Source organism: Cherax quadricarinatus, chromosome 41, assembly GCF_038502225.1.
Source record: "Cherax quadricarinatus isolate ZL_2023a chromosome 41, ASM3850222v1, whole genome shotgun sequence".
NCBI lineage: Eukaryota > Metazoa > Arthropoda > Malacostraca > Decapoda > Parastacidae > Cherax > Cherax quadricarinatus.
The window spans coordinates 17,122,014-17,144,225 of record NC_091332.1 but is presented as its reverse complement, the minus strand read 5'-3'; the positions used below and the strand labels follow the sequence as shown (position 1 = coordinate 17,144,225).

Below are 22,212 nucleotides of genomic sequence, written 5' to 3'. Positions count from 1 at the left end.
TAATTGACCAATTTTACATATTCGGCACGACATATATATATATATATATATATATATATCTATATATATATATATATATATATATATATATATATATATATATATATATATATATATATATATTGGAACCCCGGTTTTCGTCCAGTCCGGTTATCGTACAAGGCAGTTTTCGACCACTTTTTTTCGGCGAAAATTTTCCCCCTCTTCTTGTAACAAATGCGTCTGCCTGGTTGCGGGACGCGGCTGCTCGTACGTTCATGACTCAGTTTGCCTTTGTTACTCTTTCACTGAGCATTAGTCCGCGTGTTCATCTGAAACATTTCGTAATAATCCATTGTTTTTTGTGCTTGCGACTGCTGAATAAGCCACCACAGGGCCAAAGAAAGTTCCGAGTGCCAGCCTGTTGGTAAAGAAGGTGACAAACACGCTAGAATTCAAGAAAGAACTCGTAGAAAAATATGAAAGTGGCGTGCATGTGATGTTAAATGTTCATTTCTCCATTTTATTAGTCATTTATATTTATTTCTCACTGTTTCCTGTATGTAAAACTATAATTATTCTCTATAAAATGTTTTTGTTTTGTTAATATTTTTTGGGTGTTTGGAACGGATTAATTGGATTTACATCATTTCTTATGGGAAATATTACTTTAGTTTTCACACAAATCGGTTTTCGGGCACCTTCCCCACTCATTCTGATTCAAGACCTGACTGAGTGGGGAAGGTACTGTGTACTCTGATACAGACTGAGGAGGTTCGAATCCTGCTGAGGACTGTGAGATAATGTTTTATACATACACACACACACTGGGCCCTTACTTAAACAAGATGGGTCCTACACAGATGACAGCAAGGAAATGAGTGAGCTACTCAAGTCCCAATATGACTCAGTTTTTAGCAAGCCACTAACCAGACTGAGAGTCGAAGATCAAAATGAATTTTTTATGAGAGAGCCACAGAATTTGGTTAACACAAGCCTATCTGATGTTATCCTGACGCCAAATGACTTCGAACAGGCGATAAATGACAGGCCCATGCACTCTGCCCCAGGGCCAGACTCATGGAACTCCGTTTTCATCAAGAACTGCAAGAAGCCCCTATCACGAGCCTTTACCATCCTATGGAGAGGGAGCATGGACACGGGGGTCGTCCCACAGTTACTAAAAACAACAGACATAGCCCCACTCCACAAAGAACTACAGACCGATAGCACTAACATCCCATATCATAAAAATCTTTGAAAGAGTCCTAAGAAGCAAGATCACCACCCATCTAGAAACCCATCAGTTACACAACCCAGGGCAACATGGGTTTAGAACAGGTCGCTCCTGTCTGTCTCAACTATTGGATCACTACGACAAGGTCCTAGATGCACTAGAAGACAAAAAGAATGCAGATGTAATATATACAGACTTTGCAAAAGCCTTTGACAAGTGTGACCATGGCGTAATAGCGCACAAAATGCGTGCTGAAGGAATAACAGGAAAAGTCGGTCGATGGATCTATAATTTCCTCACTAACAGAACACAGAGAGTAGTAGTCAACAGAGTAAAGTCCGAGGCAGGCACGGTGAAAAGCTCTGTTCCACAAGGCACAGTACTCGCTCCCATCTTGTTCCTCATCCTCATATCTGACATAGACAAGGATGTCAGCCACAGCACCGTGTCTTCCTTTGCAGATGACACCCGAATCTGCATGACAGTGTCTTCCATTGCAGACACTGCAAGGCTCCAGGCGGACATCAACCAAATCTTTCAGTGGGCTGCAGAAAACAATATGAAGTTCAACGATGAGAAATTTCAATTACTCAGATATGGTAAACACGAGGAAATTAAATCTTCATCAGAGTACAAAACAAATTCTGGCCACAAAATAGAGCGAAACACCAACGTCAAAGACCTGGGAGTGATCATGTCGGAGGATCTCACCTTCAAGGACCATAACATTGTATCTGCTAGAAAAATGACAGGATGGATAATGAGAACCTTCAAAACGAGGGATGCCAAGCCCATGATGACACTCTTCAGGTCACTTGTTCTATCTAGGCTGGAATATTGCTGCACACTAACAGCACCTTTCAAGGCAGGTGAAATTGCTGACCTAGAAAATGTACAGAGAACCTTCACGGCGCGCATAACGGAGATAAAACACCTCAATTACTGGGAGCGCTTGAGGTTCCTGAACCTGTATTCCCTGGAACGCAGGCGGGAGAGATACATGATTATATACACCTGGAAAATCCTAGAGGGACTAGTACCGAACTTGCACACGAAAATCACTCACTACGAAAGCAAAAGACTTGGCAGACGATGCAACATCCCCCCAATGAAAAGCAGGGGTGTCACTAGCACGTTAAGAGACCATACAATAAGCGTCAGGGGCCCGAGACTGTTCAACTGCCTCCCAGCATACATAAGGGGGATTACCAACAGACCCCTGGCAGTCTTCAAGCTGGCTCTGGACAAGCACCTAAAGTCGGTTCCTGATCAGCCGGGCTGTGGCTCGTACGTTGGTTGCGTGCAGCCAGCAGTAACAGCCTGGTTGATCAGGTTCTGATCCACCAGGAGGCCTGGTCACAGACCGGGCCGCGGGGGCGTTGACCCCCGGAACTCTCTCCAGGTAAACTCCAGGTGTATATATATATATATATATATATATATATATATATATATATATATATATATATATATATATATATATATATATATATATATGTTTAGAATTTGCAAAACAGGCGAAATATTCGCAAACACTAATCTCAGGTCGAAGGAGACTCGAACCTACGAATCATGGAACAAGGTACGCAGTGCTTTACTCACCGTACCACACTGGTCAACACCTTGGTGCCCAGCCATAATACACGTATATTCTGTGTGAATTGGAGCAGCAAGGCGGAGAGCCACTGCAATACGGAGGGTCTTAGAGTCGAGGCGTGTTCCCATTGCCGAAATGGGAACTGTTTGGAGGAAGTCCCCTGAGTGATATGCACTCACAGCTTGGAGACGGGTAATCTCCATGTCTCATGTTGCAGCCCTAAGCATGTTGGCCATCCCAACTTGACTGTTTGTAGGCCAGTGTTGCACTAGGTTTTGGTGCTGGAGCATCAAGAGTCTCCCATTCAGTGTTGACTCTGGCGTAGCTATGGTCCTGTATTCCTGCTGAGTCACTGAAGTTGTCCTGAAGAATTTGTTTTATTAACTCATTTGATGCTATGGAAGAGGATAGGAAAGCAGGTAGGGCAATCTGGGAGGATTTGCATACTCCCAGCCCCCCCATGCCTGACTGGAAGTGAGGCTTACAACCACTGTCCATGTTCGAGGGAAAGATTCCATACACTTTCTAGAATGGTCTTAAGGGGAGAGTCATATTCCTTGAGTTTCGGAGTGCTGAAGGCCGGGGAGCATCTCAGGAAGTAGGTAAGTTTTGGGATTGACAGGCACCTGGTGAGTAGGTAGAATTCATCATGTGCATCGATGTCTTTCATCCTGCCTTCCATCGTCCTGAGGGCTGAGATTTTTTTCTAGGATCAGATCGATGGTATTGGACCCAAGAGGAGCACCAAGGAGAGTGCTCTTGGCTGGATCAATGGCTCGTGCTCCTGGTAGAACAACACTAATATTCTGGATCATCTGTCAATTGGCAGACAATTTTTCACATTTGGTGGGGTTTAAACATAGACCCAGGCTCTCTACCATGTCTTTAATTTTTCTGATGACCTCTAGGGAATATTCTGTAGTGCCAGCTAGGGTACCATCATCCAAGAACCAGATATTGAGCTCACTGGAGAGCGCTTCTGTGACTTTCTTGATGACCAGACAGAAAAGAAAGGGGGAGAGAGGGGTCCCCCTGTTGCACATCCTCACACGAGTCAATTTCATGGTCCCCAAACAATAGTTTAGAAGTCACACTATAATATGATTCTATGAAGGGATAGAGGGAAGGGAAGTGTTTAGAAACTGATTGAAAAGCAGCATCCCTTCTTGTTTGTGTGTGTGCTTGTAAAATATGTAACTGAGTACATTTAGTCAGTTTTAAATGATATAGAAATCAGCAGCAAGGAATTTCAATAGAAACCTTCCGTCTCTTTATATATTAAATTTGTGTTTCCTCGTTGGGTTTTCAATCTCTCCCGGCTCCAGCCGGGACTCAAGATGGCGTCAGCTGGCCCGGTCAGTCGAGGGTAAATATTCACTGCGCCCTTGACAATGTCCTCACGATGAGGGGCCAGAGTGTCCAGTGGGCCTAGCTCATTAATCCTTCTGTCACTCGCTTCTCGCTCACGAGTGCTTCTGGAGCTCCGCTGGAGCAGTAGCAGGAATAGTAACAGCAGCAGCTGGAGCAGGAGCAGCGGAAAGTGAAACAGCAGGAACAGGAAAAGTAGTAACTGAAACAGAAGGAACAGGAGCAGCTGGAGAGGGTGGGGGTAACTGGGCTATCTGGAGCAGCCAACTTTAAACTGTGAGGGAGGGAGTAAGCGTCTTTCTGTAAGAGGATCCATATTGGGGAGTGAGAGCTGCGGAGAGGTTTGGGAGAAGTGGGGAGGGAAGGATTGCAGGGAGGGGGTGGAGGGAGAGAAGGTAAGGAAAAAGAGAGGCAAAGAGGGCATGGAGAAGGAGGCATGAAGAAGAAAGGGATGAGGATGGGAGGTAAAGAAATAGTTAACTGAAATTGAAAGAGTGGAGAGAGAGAGAGAGAGAAAGGGAGGAATAGTCGAGGAGGGGAAAGTGGGGGTGAAGAGGGGTAAGAGGGACTGAAGAAAAGAAAGAATAATTTAAGAAATTGGGAGGGAACACGAGAGAGAGAGAGAGAGAGAGAGAGAGAGAGAGAGAGAGAGAGAGAGAGAGAGAGAGAGAGAGAGAGAGAGAGAGAGAGAGAGAGAGAGAGAGAGAGAGAGAAAGAGAGAGAGAGCGAGGGGGTAAAAAAAACAAGAAAATTACAGATGGAATTAAAAGGGGAAGGAAGGGAGAGAGGAGAAACAAAGGGGAATAAGAAAGGATTCAACAAGGGAGAGAGGGAGGGAAGATGTTTTTTGTTAGATTTCGTGTCACTATTTTTGATTTGAGCTGGTGGTGTGCTCAGGGCTGCCGCACCTTCCTTCAATATCCTCGACCTTTACCAGTCACACTGCCTTTATATCCTGCTCTGCCAGACATAAAGGTGGTGTTGTTGTTTTAAAGTTTGGTAGTTCTCTGCAGGCTTCATGTACAGATCCTCTGACGGTATTTAGCTGTTTTGCATTATCTCTGATTATTTTTTTTTTGTTTTTTTTTTTTTTTGTTTTTTTTTTTTTGAGTTTTCACAAACTTGTCATTTCCTGTGAGCTGGTTCCTTTTCTCCTTTAATCTGGTTACCTGGTTCTTAATTATCATCTTCCTTCTCATGTGGCTGTAATGTAAGTTTGGCTGTGTTTTATGCGTTTGTTTATATATCATTATTTAACTCTCTGTCCGCTTCCCTTCTGTTCTCCTATCCTTGATTTATAAATCCTAGATAACACATGAGAGTCTAGACAGACGAAGATAGTCTGTCTTAGCAGATAGCCCCAGTGTTGACTGTCATGTCCTCTGCTATCAGTCTTTCCCACGTAGTCCTATATGTTCATCTCTTGCTCTCATGTTTTCTTATGCTAGAACATTCTCTTATATTTCCCATCTTCACTTTCCTGTATTTTTTATACAAGTTTCTCTCTGAGTGGGAATAAATCTATTTGTCACTTCAAAGCACCTTTGAAGATCTTGGTCATTTCTTGTTGAATTATCCCAGCGAACCATTCAAGGAAGGGTAGAGGAAGGTGCTTTGATGCTAAGGAACGGCTATGATCTAAAAAATTGGAGCTATTCTTCCATTCCTCAGATTGAACTTGATTGCCTCCCATTTACCAGGTGCTGTGTGACCGTTAAGTTAGCAATTTACCCCTGAATATATTAATTTATAATATATTCATAGGTAGTAGGTTGGTAGACAGCAACCACCCAGGGAAGTACTACCGTCCTGCCAGATGACTGTGAAACATAAACCTGTAACTGTTTTGCATGATGGTAGGATTGCTGGTGTCTTTTTCTGTCTCATAAACACGCTAGATAACAGGGATATCTTGCTACTCCAACTTACACTTTGGTCACACTTCACAGACATGCACATGCATATATATATATACATACATCTAGGTTTTTCTCCTTTTGCTACATAGCTCTTGTTCTTCTTTATTTCTTCTATTGTCCATGGGGAAGTGGAAAAGAATTTTTCCTCCGTAAGCCATGCGTGTCGTATGAGGCGACTAAAATGCCGGGAGCAATGGGCTAGTAACCCCTTCTCCTGTAGACATTTACTAAAAAAGAGAAGAAGAAAAACTTTATAAAACTGGGATGCTTGAATGTGCGTGGATGTAGTGCGGATGACAAGAAACAGATGATTGCTGATGTTATGAATGAAAAGACGTTGGATGTCCTGGCCCTAAGCGAAACAAAGCTGAAGGGGGTAGGGGAATTTCGGTGGGGGGAAATAAATGGGATTAAATCTGGAGTATCTGAGAGAGTTAGAGCAAAGGAAGGGGTAGCAGTAATGTTGAATGATCAGTTATGGAAGGAGAAAAGAGAATATGAATGTGTAAATGCAAGAATTATGTGGATTAAAGTAAAGGTTGGATGCGAGAAGTGGGGACCTGAATGCTAAAGTAGGAGAAACTTTTAGTGAGGGTGTGGTAGGTAAGTTTGGGGTGCCAGGTGTAAATGATAATGGGAGCCCTTTGATTGAACTTTGTATAGAAAGGGGTTTAGTTATATGTAATACATATTTTAAGAAAAAGAGGATAAATAAGTATACAAGATATGATGTAGGGCGAAATGACAGTAGTTTGTTGGATTATGTATTGGTAGATAAAAGACTGTTGAGTAGACTTCAGGATGTACATGTTTATAGAGGGGCTACAGATATATCAGATCACTTTCTAGTTGTAGCTACACTGAGAGTAAAAGGTAGATGGGATACAAGGAGAATAGAAGCATCAGGGAAGAGAGAGGTGAAGGTTTATAAACTAAAAGAGGAGGCAGTTAGGGAAAGATATAAACAGCTATTGGAGGATAGATGGGCTAATGAGAGCATAGGCAATGGGGTCGAAGAGGTATGGGGTAGGTTTAAAAATGTAGTGTTAGAGTGTTCAGCAAAAGTTTGTGGTTACAGGAAAGTGGGTGCGGGAGGGAAGAGGAGCGATTGGTCGAATGATGATGTAAAGAGAGTAGTAAGGGAGAAAAAGTTAGCATATGAGAAGTTTTTACAAAGTAGAAGTGATGCAAGGAGGGAAGAGTATATGGAGAAAAAGAGAGAGGTTAAGAGAGTGGTGAAGCAATGTAAAAAGAGAGCAAATGAGAGAGTGGGTGAGATGTTATCAACAAATTTTGTTGAAAATAGGAAAAAGTTTTGGAGTTAGATTAACAAGTTAAGGAAGCCTAGAGAACAAATGGATTTGTCAGTTAAAAATAGGAGAGGAGAGTTATTAAATGGAGAGTTAGAGGTATTGGGAAGATGGAGGGAATATTTTGAGGAATTGTTAAATGTTGATGAAGATAGGGAAGCTGTGATTTCGTGTATAGGGCAAGGAGCAATAACATCTTGTAGGAGTGAGGAAGAGCCAGTTGTGAGTGTGGGGGAAGTTCGTGAGGCAGTAGGTAAAATGAAAGGGGGTAAGGCAGCCGGGATTGATGGGATAAAGATAGAAATGTTAAAAGCAGGTGGGGATATAGTTTTGGAGTGGTTGGTGCAATTATTTAATAAATGTATGGAAGAGGTTAAGGTACCTAGGGATTGGCAGAGAGCATGCATAGTTCCTTTGTATAAAGGCAAAGGGGACAAAAGAGAGTGCAAAAATTATAGGGGGACAAGTCTGTTGAGTATACCTGGTAAAGTGTATGGTAGAGTTATTATTGAAAGAATTAAAAGTAAGACTGAGAATAGGATAGCAGATGAACAAGGAGGCTTTAGGAAAGGTAGGGGGTGTGTGGACCAGGTGTTTACAGTGAAACATATAAGTGAACAGTATTTAGATAAGGCTAAAGAGGTCTTTGTGGCATTTATGGATTTGGAAAAGGCGTATGACAGGGTGGATAGGGGGGCAATGTGGCAGATGTTGCAGGTGTATGGTGTAGGAAGTAGGTTACTGAAAGCAGTGAAGAGTTTTTACGAGGATAGTGAGGCTCAAGTTAGAGTACATAGGAAAGAGGGAAATTATTTCCCAGTAAAAGTAGGCCTTAGACTAGGATGTGTGATGTCACCGTGGTTGTTTAATATATTTATAGATGGGGTTGTAAGAGAAGTAAATGCGAGGGTCTTGACAAGAGGCGTGGAGTTAAAAGATAAAGAATCACACATAAAGTGGGAGTTGTCACAGTTGTTCTTTGCTGATGACACTGTGCTCTTGGGAGATTCTGAAGAGAAGTTGAAGAGATTGGTGGATGAATTTGGTAGGGTGTGCAAAAGAAGAAAATTAAAAGTGAATACAGGAAAGAGTAAGGTTATAAGGATAACAAAAAAAGATTAGGTGATGAAAGATTGGATATCAGATTGGAGGGAGAGAGTATGGAGGAGGTGAATGTATTCAGATATTTGGGAGTGGACGTGTCAGCGGATGGGTCTATGAAGGATGAGGTGAATCATAGAATTGATGAGGGGAAAAGGGTGAGTGGTGCACTTAGGAGTCTGTGGAGACAAAGAACTTTGTCCTTGGAGGCAAAGAGGGGAATGTATGAGAGTATAGTTTTACCAACACTCTTATATGGGTGTGAAGCATGGGTGATGAATGTTGCAGCGAGGAGAAGGCTGGAGGCAGTGGAGATGTCATGTCTGAGGGCAATGTGTGGTGTGAATATAATGCAGAGAATTCGTAGTTTGGAAGTTAGGAGGAGGTGCGGGATTACCAAAACTGTTGTCCAGAGGGCTGAGGAAGGGTTGTTGAGGTGGTTCGGACATGTAGAGAGAATGGAGCGAAACAGAATGACTTCAAGAGTGTATCAGTCTGTAGTGGAAGGAAGGCGGGGTAGGGGTCGGCCTAGGAAAGGTTGGAGGGAGGGGGTAAAGGAGGTTTTGTGTGCGAGGGGCTTGGACTTCCAGCAGGCGTGCGTGAGCGTGTTTGATAGGAGTGAATGGAGACGAATGGTTTTTAATACTTGACGTGCTGTTGGAGTGTGAGCAAAGTAACATTTATGAAGGGGTTCATGGAAACCGGCAGGCCGGACTTGAGTCCTGGAGATGGGAAGTACAGTGCCTGCACTCTGAAGTTAATGTTGCAGTTTAAAAAATCTGTAGTGTAAAGCACCCTTCTGGCAAGACAGTGATGGAGTGAATGATGGTGAAAGTTTTTCTTTTTCGGGCCACCCTGCCTTGGTGGGAATCGGCCAGTGTGATAATAAAAAAAATAATATTAATAATAATAATAATAATAATAATAATAATAATAATAATAATAATAATAATAATAATAATAATAATAATAATAATAATAATACGTTGAAACTGAGCTCTGCATCTCATTGTGATCTCTTTCAAGAACCATCACATTCATCACAATCATCTTCACTATAAGTCAGTTTCATGGTAATATGTCTCTTCACTCGAGCCTGTGATGCTACCTCTGCAAGGTTGTGTTGGAATGCAGTGGTTGCGCACTTTTATCAATGTCAGGCATTCTCTCCTTTCTGTGTTTGAGTCTCTTCAGTTGAGTACTTGGTCTAGTCTCACTGGTGAGTCGCTCTCTCTTATTTTTTTTTATGGGTACTTTGATATTCTGGGTCAAAAAGCTCCTCATTTCTGAATCATTAAAGTTACTATTCCATTTTTGTGGTCGCCTGTGTAGCTTTTAGTTTTCCTAGTCTTTTTTTTGAGGATTAAACTTGTGTATAATTAAGAAGTTTTCTCCATTACTGTTTATCACTTCGAATGAGTGTAGTGTGGAGGGGAGAGAGAGAGAGAGAGAGAGAGAGAGAGAGAGAGAGAGAGAGAGAGAGAGAGAGAGAGAGAGAGAGAGAGAGAGAAAGAGAGAGAGAATGTGTGTATTCACCTATATGAGGTTGCAGGGGTCGATTCACAGCTCCTGACCCCGCCTCTTCGCTAGTCGCTACTAGGTCAACTCTCTCCCTGCTCCAAGAGCCTTATCGTATATCTTCTTAAAGCTGTGTATGAATCTTGGCTATGTATAGATCCAGTGTGTGTGTGTGTGTGTGTGTGTGTGTGTGTGTGTGTGTGTGTGTGTGTGTGTGTGTGTGTGTGTGTGTGTGTGTGTGCGCATATGTGTATGCTTGTAAGTGCCTGTGTGAGGTCAATTAACATCAATACCTTCACACGACATTCCACATCTGTCATCACTTGTCAAACTCCCCAGATCTTTTTCCCGTCACATTGTGAATGATTGACAACTCTGGGCGAGTCGCCGATGATTTACGATGAGGAAATGGCAGACTTTAGTGCTCTATAATATTAAAACGAAAATGAATCCTTAACACTGAAAATTTTGAGGAAAAATAATGATTTTTAACTCTAAATATAAATGAAAATATAATGAGTTGCGAAATAATAGGTGAAAAATTGCTGAGAGGAAATTGTCGGTAAGAAGTAGAGGATGCAACTGTGTCCTGTGGCTTGGTTGTCAACGCTCTCGCTTCACACACTATGGTTCGATCCCAGACACGGCTGGAAATGTTGGTCATGTTTCCGTACACGTGCTGTCTTAGTTAAGGTTTGTCAGGAAACAGGACAAGTGTTTCCTGACGCGAGTCTTAGATGATGACCCGCCGTGTGCTCTCTGTCCCTATTCACCTATCAGTAAATAGGTATCTGGGTGTTAGTTCACTGGTGTGGGTTGCATCCTGGGGAACGAGATTGAAGGACCCCAATGGAAATAAGACAGTCCTCGATGAAACACTGACTTTTTGGGTTATTCTGGGTAGCTAACACTCAAGGTTAAAAATCTGAACAAATCTTAACTCTCTCTCTTGTATGAATACTGTGCGCACAGTGGGTCCTCGTTTAGGTGTTAAAGGAGGTACTGACCCAGGGTAAAATAGTTCGAAGGGCATGTGGGTCTTTCTGGGCTCCACTCAAAATTTTTCGGATGTATGCATCAGGTTTGTGTCCGAGAATTCGGGGACTGAAGCGAGGAAGGTGATGCGGGTCGTCTGTGGGCAAGGAATGATAAGATTTCCTTCGTATTTTTAACCTGATAAAGTCCGTGTGTCATCGGTGACTGTCAGTCGTATTTCCACTGGGGGTGTTTTAATCGTATCGCCCGGGATACGACCCACAACAGTTGACTAACACTCTGGTACCTAATGACTGCTGGGTGAATAGGGGCAGCAGGGGTAATGAAACATGCTTAACGTCTCTCTCATGCCGGTGAGAGATCCCCGGTCCTTCACTGTGTGAGTCCAGGACGCTACCAACCGAGCCGTGAGCCACGGGGAGATCAGAGACCTTGGGTGGGTTGGTTTGTTCATTTTAAAAGTATATCGACGAAGCAGTAATTAATGCAACATTTCACCTGTACACACCGGTCATAATAGTGGCTTTCTTTGCTCCAATCAAATTATGATATGTAAACACACATTGTTACCTTAGCAAAGAAATAAACTTATCATATTTTATTATTTTTATTTATAATGCTAGGATCGGGCTCTAAATGTGTACATACTGAGGCAGTGAGGTGGTGGTGTTGGGAGGTTTGGTCGTGGGGAAGTGTTGGGAGATGTGGGGTGTGTTGGGAGGTGTGGTAAAGGTGTTGGGGTGCCCTGGGATGTGATCGTATTGTAGTGGTGTGGAGGAGCGTTGGGAGGTGTGGTAGTGGTGTGTTGGGAGTTGTGGTAGAGGTGGAGTAGAAGCGTAGTGTAGTGGTGGTGAAGAGATGTGGTTTTAGTGTAGTGGAGGTACAAGGGTGTGGTAGTGAGGAGTAGGTGTGAATGTAGTGGTGGTACATGGATGTAATCTTGTGGTACAGGGATGTACTGTAGTGATAGAGGTGTAGTGAAGTGTAGTGGTGGTACCGAGGTGTGGGTGTAGTGTAGTGGTGGTACAGAGGTTCAGCATATTGCTGGTATAGGGGTGTGGATGTAGTATAGTGGTGGTACATGAGTGTGAGTGTAGTGTAGTGGTGGTACAGAGGTGTAGTGTATTATAGTGGTACAGGAGTGTGAGTATATTGTAGTGGTGGTACATGAGTGTGAGTGTAGTGTAGTGGTGGTACAGAGGTGTAGAGTAGTGATAGTACAGAGGTGTAGTGTAGTGGTGGTACAGAGGTGTAGTATAGTGGTGGTAGAGAGGTGTAGTGTAGTGGTGGTACAGAGGTGTCGTAATGATGTTACAAGGATATGGTAGTGGTGGTACAGGGATGTGGTAGTGGTGGTACAGGTATGTGATAGTGGTGGTACAGGGGTGTCCTGGTGGTGGTACAAGGATGTGGTAGTGGTGGTACAGGGATGTGGTAGTGGTGGTACAGGTATGTGATAGTGGTGGTACAGGGGTGTCCTAGTGGTGGTACAAGGATGTGGTAGTGGTGGTACAAGGATGTGGTAGTGGTGGTACAGGTATGTGGTAGTGGTGGTACAGGGGTGTGATAGTGGTGGTACAGGGATGTGGTAGTGGTGGTACATTTGTGTGGTAGTGTTGGTACAGGGGTGTGGTCAAGTTTTAGGAAGATTTATTTGTTTTGTCACTGGAGGTAGCAGCCACGCCCAGTGACTCCACTCTTCTCTCACTCTCCTGGTGGCGGCTCTCAGTTCCCTCAGTGAGGGGTTACCTGCACTCCTCCCTTTCTTGGAAACTGCTTCTTTCCATTTCTTCCTATGTATTTCCTTTCTCCCTCCATTTGTGGTTTCCATTCTAACATTCCTTTCCTCTGAGGCCACTCCCTCTTTCGTCTACCCCCCACCTCGTGGATCTCCATCCTTCCCTCTTCCTTCCTTCCTACCTGCCGTTGCATTTCCTTTCCTCCCCCCTCTTTACGGGTTTACATCTGTCCTCCCTCCTCTCTGTGGGACTCAAGGGTTGGAATAAAACTCAGATGAAGCAGCTGTTTTATTGATGAAGATTACGCGGGAGTGTTAGTCGTGCAGAGCTGTGTTGCCACGAGCCGAACGTGCAAACTTTGTTGACAATAATGGAAAAGGATATTCGTGAACAATTCTGAATATTTATTGTAAGAAACTTTTCGCCACGAGTGACTTCATCAGTCGTAATGAAGCCACTAATGGCGATACGTTTCTTTTAATGTCCAAAACTATATACAACTGACCTTTTCTACAGTTTGCCGGTATCGCGAAACCATTTACAATCTTGTGTTGCTGAGTGGTACAATAGGCCTACTGGAGTTAAATTATTAGACGCCAAAAAAAGAGGGGGGCTTGAACCTACCTGTGAGATTTCTCTCTCCCTCCCACCGTCCCTCCCTCCCTTTCAGTGGGTTTACTTTCTTTTATCAACCTTTCTGTCACCTAAATGTCCTACAAAGAAGGAACTGGTCGCCAAGAAACAAGTGGAAGCCAGATCTCAGCCAAACCCTACCCAGCTCAGCCGAAAAATGGGGCACTACGTATGCCCAGGACATGCCACAAGATCTAAGACAAAGCTACTCACAAGCATCAACATACACAGCATCTGCACAACGTGCCATACCCAGGATCATCCAGTTCAATAATCAACGCCATCTTCAGTCGGAAGAACTTTCCAGAGATGAACTTCCCAGAGGATCTGTCCCCAGGCAACATACTCGGAATAATTATATCTAAACTTCATTATCAGCCAGAAATCGAACTACCTCTCATCCCAGTGCTGCAAGTCAGTCCCGCGAAGCACTAGTCTTTCACTCAGACTGCGGCCAACGCACATTGACGTTTGAGTTCAAGATTCAGACCAAGAAACAATTATCACCATAGCCAAAAGCAATCAGCTAACGTGGATACCTGCCGAGCAACAATCAACAACCACAGCCAGAAACCAACGCTTACCAAACAATCACAGAGAAACCCCGGGCTAAACATTCGAGCGCCGCTACATCTACTGACTAACCAGCGAAAAGATCAAATACACCCACGACCCTTCAAAGTCGAATACAGTTCGCTTCTCGAGATCTAACATGACGAGGAAGACTTCAACGAGAACGAGAAACACTTCATATTCATAGTCATGGAACCCGAGCGCTTCCAGCAACTACGAAATGGTCCCACCAAAGAGAAATTGTTTCTTTCTCTCACGAGAGCCATGCGCAATATGAACTCCCTGTCCAAATTGATAATTAAATAAGTATTTCTGAACCTACTCCTCACCAGGAGTGGCAGGTCACTAGTCTGTTCCTTTCATCATCTTACTTGTTACCCATACCTTCCTTTTTATATTTCTACCCCCAACCGCTGCCCCCTTCCTTAATTCCCCTCTCCCCTCTCACCATACTTTCATTATGACTTAAAAATAAAAGTATCCTTTTGCCTCCCTCCCTGTGGGTCTCTTCCCTCAATTTACCTGGAGTCGCTTCCGGAGGTCACCGTCCCGCGGCCAGGTCCCAGACCAGGCCTCCTGGTTGCTGGCATTATCGATTAGGCCCTTAGTGCCCTCCGCCCACAGCACAACGTATGCACCAAAACCCGGTTGATCAGGAACTGTTTTAAGGAATCTGTCGAGTTAGCTCGTGGAGACAACTAGGGGTTTGTTGTTGATCCCCCTTATGCATGAAGAGAGGGCGTTGAAGAGTCGCGGTCCCTTAACGCTTAATAAGTTATCGCTTATTGTACTCATCGTTCTTCTGCTTTTCATTGGAGTTATCCTGCTTCGTCTGCAAAGCCTCTTATGTTCATAAGAAGTAATTTCGATATGCAGGTTTGATAATAATCCCGCCAGTATCTTCAAGGTGTAGATTATGATGTATCTTTCTCACCTTCGTTCTAAGAAGGTATAGTTCTAGGGACTTCAAGCGCTCCACTTGCTGTGGCCTCCTCCATCCCTCCTCTCCGTGTAGGCTTTCACCCTTCCCTCCTTCCTATCCCTGTGGGCTTTCATCTTTCCCTCCTTCCTCTCCCTGTGGGCTTTCACCCTTCCTTTCTTCCACTCCCTGTGGGCTTTCACCGTTCCTCCCTCCTCTCCCTGTGGGCTTTCACCGTTCTTCCCTCCCCCTTTCTGTGGGCTTTCACCCTTCCTTCTTTCCTCCCCTGTCTCTCCCTGTGGGCTTTTCCTCGTTCTTCTTCCTTTCCTAGTACTGCGTCAGCTCTGCCCACCGTGCACACAGCTCTGCCCACCGTGCACACAGCTCTGCCCACCGTGCATACAACTCTGCCCACCGTGCATACAGCTCTGCCCACCGTACACACAGCTCTGCCCACCGTGCACACAGCTCTGCCCACCGTGCACACAGCTCTGCCCACCGTACACACAGCTCTGCCCACCGTGCACACAGCTCTGCCCACCGTGCACACAGTTCTGCCCACCGTGCACACAGCTCTGCCCACCGTGCACACAGCTCTGCCCACCGTGCACACAGCTCTGCCCACCGTGCAAACAGTTCTCCTGCACTGCTCTGGGCTATACATTTACCACCTCACTTGTTACCTCATTTTCTTCACATATTTACAAAGTCGCGGCACTTCTCAACATTCTCGCCCACGAAGACGAATTTTTCGTTTACAACTGCCTTAAACAATGTATATATTTCCAGGCAAGAGGACATTTTATGTGCAGGTTAGGTATCGTATTTTTTTGTCTTGCATATTTTTTGCATAATTCGGGCATAAGTTTTGCATAGTATTTTCCTCGCGGCTGGAAATTTTCTGGTTTAAAGTTGGTTTTCTTTTCTTTGACACTCATCCTACGGACCTACATGAGATGATGACCTTTGTGTACGTGATTTTTATGTGCGCTTATTTTATGCGATAATGATTTCTGTACACGAGTTTGTGTATGTATTTTATTCAATGAATTTTTTGTGCCCAATATTTACGTATTTGTGTTTAGAGTAATGAGTTCTGTACATGATTTGTGTGATCGTAATTCCCCACACCCATCGTTTTCCCTTGTGTTTCATGTGTTTTAGCTATGCGGTTTTTTTTTTTGGCTCCCTGCAGGTGTTTTCTAAACATGTGTTCACATGCCTCATTAGTACCTGCTCCTGAGACTGCGTATTATTTTTAAAACTTTATTTTTTTTAATTATCAGTGTGTGTGTGTGTGTGTGTGTGTGTGTGTGTGTGTGTGTGTGTGTGTGTGTGTGTGTGTGTGTGTGTGTGTGTGTGTGTGTGTGTGGTTGTACAAGGCGTCACTGAAGCTGTGCATTTTGTACATCTCTTTTGATATTTCTTAAATATTCTCCACCACCCTTTGTGCTGCTTAGCACTTTAATAATAATAATAATAATAATAATAATAATAATAATAATAATAATAATAATAATAATAATAATAATAATAATAATAATGATAATAATTAATACAAAATTATAAGATATAATAATTATAATGATGAAACTAATATTATCTTTGATATTATTATTAATAGTAACAATAATAATAATAATATTAATATTAGTAGTAAATAATATAAAAAATAATGATTATAATGATCAAACTAATATTATCATTGATATTGGTATTAATAATAACAATAATATTATCAGTAAATATTGTAAGATATAATGATTATAATGACCAAACTAATATTATCATTGACACTATTATTAATAGTAACAACGATAATGATAGCAATAATATAAGATATAATGATTATTATGATCAAATTATTGTTATCATTGATACTATTATTATAAGTAACAATAATTATAATAATAAATAATAATATAAGATGTAATAATTATGATTATAATAATCAATACTAATATTACTACTACTACTACTACTACTACTACTAATAATAATAATAATAATAATAATAATAATAATAATAATAATAATAATAATAATTAATAATAATAATAATAATAATAATAATAATAATAATAATAATAATTGATGATTAAACAAACATTCAGCCTTTATAATGAGAGTGTCCCATCTTCCCCAGCCATAAACTAAGACCAGTCTTCTCTCTATTGCAGTGTCAGCCATTAAATGCTACGTATGCAACAGTCACCAGAGTGCAGACTGCAAGGACCTCTCTACGGCCAAGTCCAAGGAGTACCTGCAGGATTGCGGAGACTTGAAAGACGGAGAAAAATATACTCTTTGTCGGAAACTCGACATGTACTTAGACATGGATTTTGGCAAAGGTGAGAGTTGTTTGTAGCTGTTGTTGTTCCAGTCGCTATTTTTCAAGCTGTTGTTGTTCTAACTGTTTTTGTTCTAGCTGTTTTAGTTCTAGTTATTGTTCTAGCTGTTCTAGTTCTAGTTATTGTTCTAGCTGTTCTAGTTCTAGTTATTGTTCTAGCTGTTCTAGTTATAGTTCTATTTGTTATTGTTCTAATTGCTATTGTTTAAGCTGTTATTGTTCTAGCTGTCATTCTTTGAGTTATTATTCTAGCGGTTCTAGTTTTTGCTCTAGTTAATGTTCTAGTTCTAGTTGTTATTGTTCTAGTTATTTTTCTGGCTGTTCTATTTTTCATTGTTTTAGTTATTGTTCTAGCTGTTCTAGTTGTTATTCTAGCTATTCTAGCTATTATTGTTCTAGGTGTTATCATTCTAGCTGTTGTTCTACCTGTTGCTATGGCTTATGTTGTTGCTATTGCTACTGTTATGGTTCTCATTGTATAAACTTTTGCAAAAGTTGTTAGGTAAGGTTAGGTAAGGTTCGTCAGGAAACAGGACAGGTGTTTCCTGACGCGGGTCTTAGATGATGACCCACAATTCAGCAAACTGAGTATGGTGTTAACAGTGTAATACTTTTGTAGTATATAGGTTCCCTTATATTATTATAGTAAGGCTTCCTACTGTACGCAACAAGAGCATTTCACCCCTCCATGGATAATGTATTCATTTAATATCACATACCTGCAAGTCCCTCCCAAGAAGCTCATTGCTAGTAATCCCTTCCTTAAATCACTTGTTAAAGCAACTGCTCAAGAAGAAATTTCTCGCCTAGCTGGTAGTAATAAGTTATCACAAATTTTATATACACTGATGGATCTAAACAAGAGACTTCTGGCAGTGCTGCATCTGCTCTCGTCGCCTCCTCTCTAGTTAAGAACGATAATAAATTTGTTTAGTTAGGCATAAGAATTAACATCCGGGTGTCTACACTGCAACTGAATTGTTTGCAATCCTAGTGGTGCTAAAGCTAACCTATGACACTGAACTTGACTCTATCATTATTACTGATTCTATGTCATCATTGAAGGCTCTTGACTCATAATGACTCCAACAATATGCTCATTGGAGAAGCCAGGTATAGATACTCAAAAATCCGGCAAAGAGGAATTAATGTATAATTGCTATGGATCCAATCACACAATGAATTACTCCTTCATGATAAAGTTTATATGTTAGCCAAGAAGAGTACCCAGGAGGAGAATGTAATTTTGGTATATCTCTGTCTGGCATTAGGAATAATATTAGGAGAGAAGTAAATAATGAAAATGAATTTATAGGAATGCAATTAGAAGCCTGAGTAGATCAATAACCCACTATGATAACATGAACGTAGATAAGTATGTTTATGGAGCAACGTGCAATGTGAGCAGACTGACTGATATATATATATATATATATATATATATATATATATATATATATATATATATATATATATATATATATATATATATATGTCGTGCCGAATAGGCAGAACTTGCGATCTTGGCTTAAATAGCAACCCTCATCTTGCCATATAGGACAAGCGAAAATTTGTGTATGCAATAATTTCGCCAAAATCATTCTGAACCTAACGAAAAAAATATATTTCACTGTGTTTGTTTAGTACTAAATTACTGTAAACAAATCTAAAATATATTTAATTGGATTAGGCTAAAATAAATTGCTCTTGTTATAATAAGGTTAGGTAAGTTTTCTAAGTTTCTTTTGGTGCAAAATTAAAAATTTTTACATTAACATTAATGAAAAAAAAAAATATCTTTAAACGTATAAGACAAAATTTTAGAAAGGACTTAAATTTAAATGAGTTCTTGCTAATTGACCAGTTTTTCACATTCGGCATATATATATATATATATATATATATATATATATATATATATATATATAGATATATATATATATATATATATATATATATATATATATATATATATATATATATATATATATATATATATATATATATATATATACATATATATATATATATATATATATATACATATATACATATATATATATATATATGTATATATATATATATATATATATAAAAAAATATATAGATATATATATATATATGTATATATATATGTATATATATATATATATATATATATATATATATATATATATATATATATATATATATATATGTCGTGCCGAATATGTAAAACTGGTCAATTAGCAAGAACTCATTTAAAATTAAGTCCTTTCTAAAATTTTCTCTTATACGTTTAAAAATATATTTTTCTCATTAATGTTGATGTATAAATTTATAATTTTGCACCAAAAGAATCTTAGAAAACTTACCTAACCTTATTATAACAAGAACAATTTATTTTAGCCTAACCCAACTAAATATATTTTAGATTTGTTTACAATAATTTAATACTAAACAAACACAGTGAAATATATTTTTTTTCGTTAGGTTCAAAATGATTTTGGCGAAATTATTGCATACACAAATTTTCACTTGCCCTATATGGCAAGATGAACGTTGCTATTTAAGCCAAGATGGCAAGTTCTGCCTATTCGGCACGACATATATATATGTATGTATGTCGTGCCGAATAGGCAGAACTTGCGATCTTGGCCTAAATAGCAACGTTCATCTTGCCATATAGGACAAGCGAAATTTTGTGTATGCAATAATTTCGCCAAAATCATTCTGAACCTAACGAAAAAAATATATTTCATTATGTTTGTTTAGTATTAAATTACTGTAAACAAATCTAAAATATATTTAGTTGGGTTAGGCTAAAATAAATTGCTCTTGTTATAACAAGGTTAGGTAAGTTTTCTAAGTTTCTTTTGGTGCAAAATTAAATTTTTTTACATTAACGTTAATGAAAAAAATACATCTTTAAACGTATAAGAGAAAATTTTGGAAAAGTCTTAATTTTCAATGAGTTCTTACTAATTGACCAATTTTACATATTCGGCACGACATATATATATATATACATATATATATATATATATATATATATATATATATATATATATATATATATATATATATATATATATATATATATATATATATATATATATATATATATATATAAGTGGAAAAGAATCTTTCCTCCGTAAGCCATGCGTGTCGTATGAGGCGACTAAAATGCCGGGAGCAATGGGCTAGTAACCCCTTCTCCTGTAGACATTTACTAAAAAAGAGAAGAAGAAAAACTTTATAAAACTGGGATGCTTGAATGTGCGTGGATGTAGTGCAGATGACAAGAAACAGATGATTGCTGATGTTATGAATGAAAGGAAGTTGGATGTCCTGGCCCTAAGCGAAACAAAGCTGAAGGGGGTAGGGGAGTTTCGGTGGGGGGAAATAAATGGGATTAAATCTGGAGTATCTGAGAGAGTTAGAGCAAAGGAAGGGGTAGCAGTAATGTTGAATGATCAGTTATGGAAGGAGAAAAGAGAATATGAATGTGTAAATGCAAGAATTATGTGGATTAAAGTAAAGGTTGGATGCGAGAAGTGGGTCATAATAAGCGTGTATGCACCTGGAGAAGAGAGGAATGCAGAGGAGAGAGAGAGATTTTGGGAGATGTTAAGTGAATGTATAGGAGCCTTTGAACCAAGTGAGAGAGTAATTGTGGTAGGGGACCTGAATGCTAAAGTAGGAGAAACTTTTAGAGAGGGTGTGGTAGGTAAGTTTGGGGTGCCAGGTGTAAATGATAATGGGAGCCCTTTGATTGAACTTTGTATAGAAAGGGGTTTAGTTATAGGTAATACATATTTTAAGAAAAAGAGATATGATGTAGGGCGAAATGACAGTAGTTTGTTGGATTATGTATTGGTAGATAAAAGACTGTTGAGTAGACTTCAGGATGTACATGTTTATAGAGGGGCCACAGATATATCAGATCACTTTCTAGTTTTAGCTACACTGAGAGTAAAAGGTAGATGGGATACAAGGAGAATAGAAGCATCAGGGAAGAGAGAGGTGAAGGTTTATAAACTAAAAGAGGAGGCAGTTAGGGAAAGATATAAACAGCTATTGGAGGATAGATGGGCTAATGAGAGCATAGGCAATGGGGTCGAAGAGGTATGGGGTAGGTTTAAAAATGTAATGTTAGAGTGTTCAGCAGAAGTTTGTGGTTACAGGAAAGTGGGTGCGGGAGGGAAGAGGAGCGATTGGTGGAATGATGATGTAAAGAGAGTAAGTAGTAAGGGAGAAAAAGTTAGCATATTAGAAGTTTTTACAAAGTAGAAGTGATGCAAGGAGGGAAGAGTATATGGAGAAAAAGAGAGAGGTTAAGAGAGTGGTGAAGCAATATAAAAAGAGAGCAAATGAGAGAGTGGGTGAGATGTTATCAACAAATTTTGTTGAAAATAAGAAAAAGTTTTGGAGTGAGATTAACAAGTTAAGGAAGCCTAGAGAACAAATGGATTTGTCAGTTAAAAATAGGAGAGGAGAGTTATTAAATGGAGAGTTAGAGGTATTGGGAAGATGGAGGGAATATTTTCAGGAATTGTTAAATGTTGGTGAAAATAGGGAAGTTGTGATTTCGTGTATAGGGCAAGGAGGAATAACATCTTGTAGGAGTGAGGAAGAGCCAGTTGTGAGTGTGGGGGAAGTTCTTTAGGCAGTAGGTAAAATGAAAGGGGGTAAGGCAGCCGGGATTGATGGGATAAAGATAGAAATGTTAAAAGCAGGTGGGTATATAGTTTTGGGGTGGTTGGTGCAATTATTTAATAAATGTATGGAAGAGGGTAAGGTACCTAGGGATTGGCAGAGAGCATGCATAGTTCCCTTGTATAAAGGCAAAGGGGACAAAAGAGAGTGCAAAAATTATAGGGGAATAAGTCTGTTGAGTATACCTTGTAAAGTGTATGGTAGAGGTGTTTAACCGTTGTGGGATCTGATAGTGAGGTGCTGGCCAGACCCCTTATATAGCTTCCTTGGATGCT

The 22,212-nt window shown here is 40.3% G+C and overlaps 1 protein-coding gene across 1 annotated transcript in view; it reads left to right on the top strand.

Annotated features, from left to right (window-relative positions):
* The window catches only part of LOC128695916 (uncharacterized), a 221,786-nt gene that overhangs the window by 187,723 nt on the left and 11,851 nt on the right, over positions 1 to 22,212 (top strand). The window contains exon 2 of the mRNA XM_053786869.2: positions 17,070 to 17,240. Within this exon, the coding sequence (XP_053642844.1) occupies positions 17,070 to 17,240 (171 nt within the window). The remainder of the gene's footprint in view (positions 1 to 17,069; positions 17,241 to 22,212) is intronic.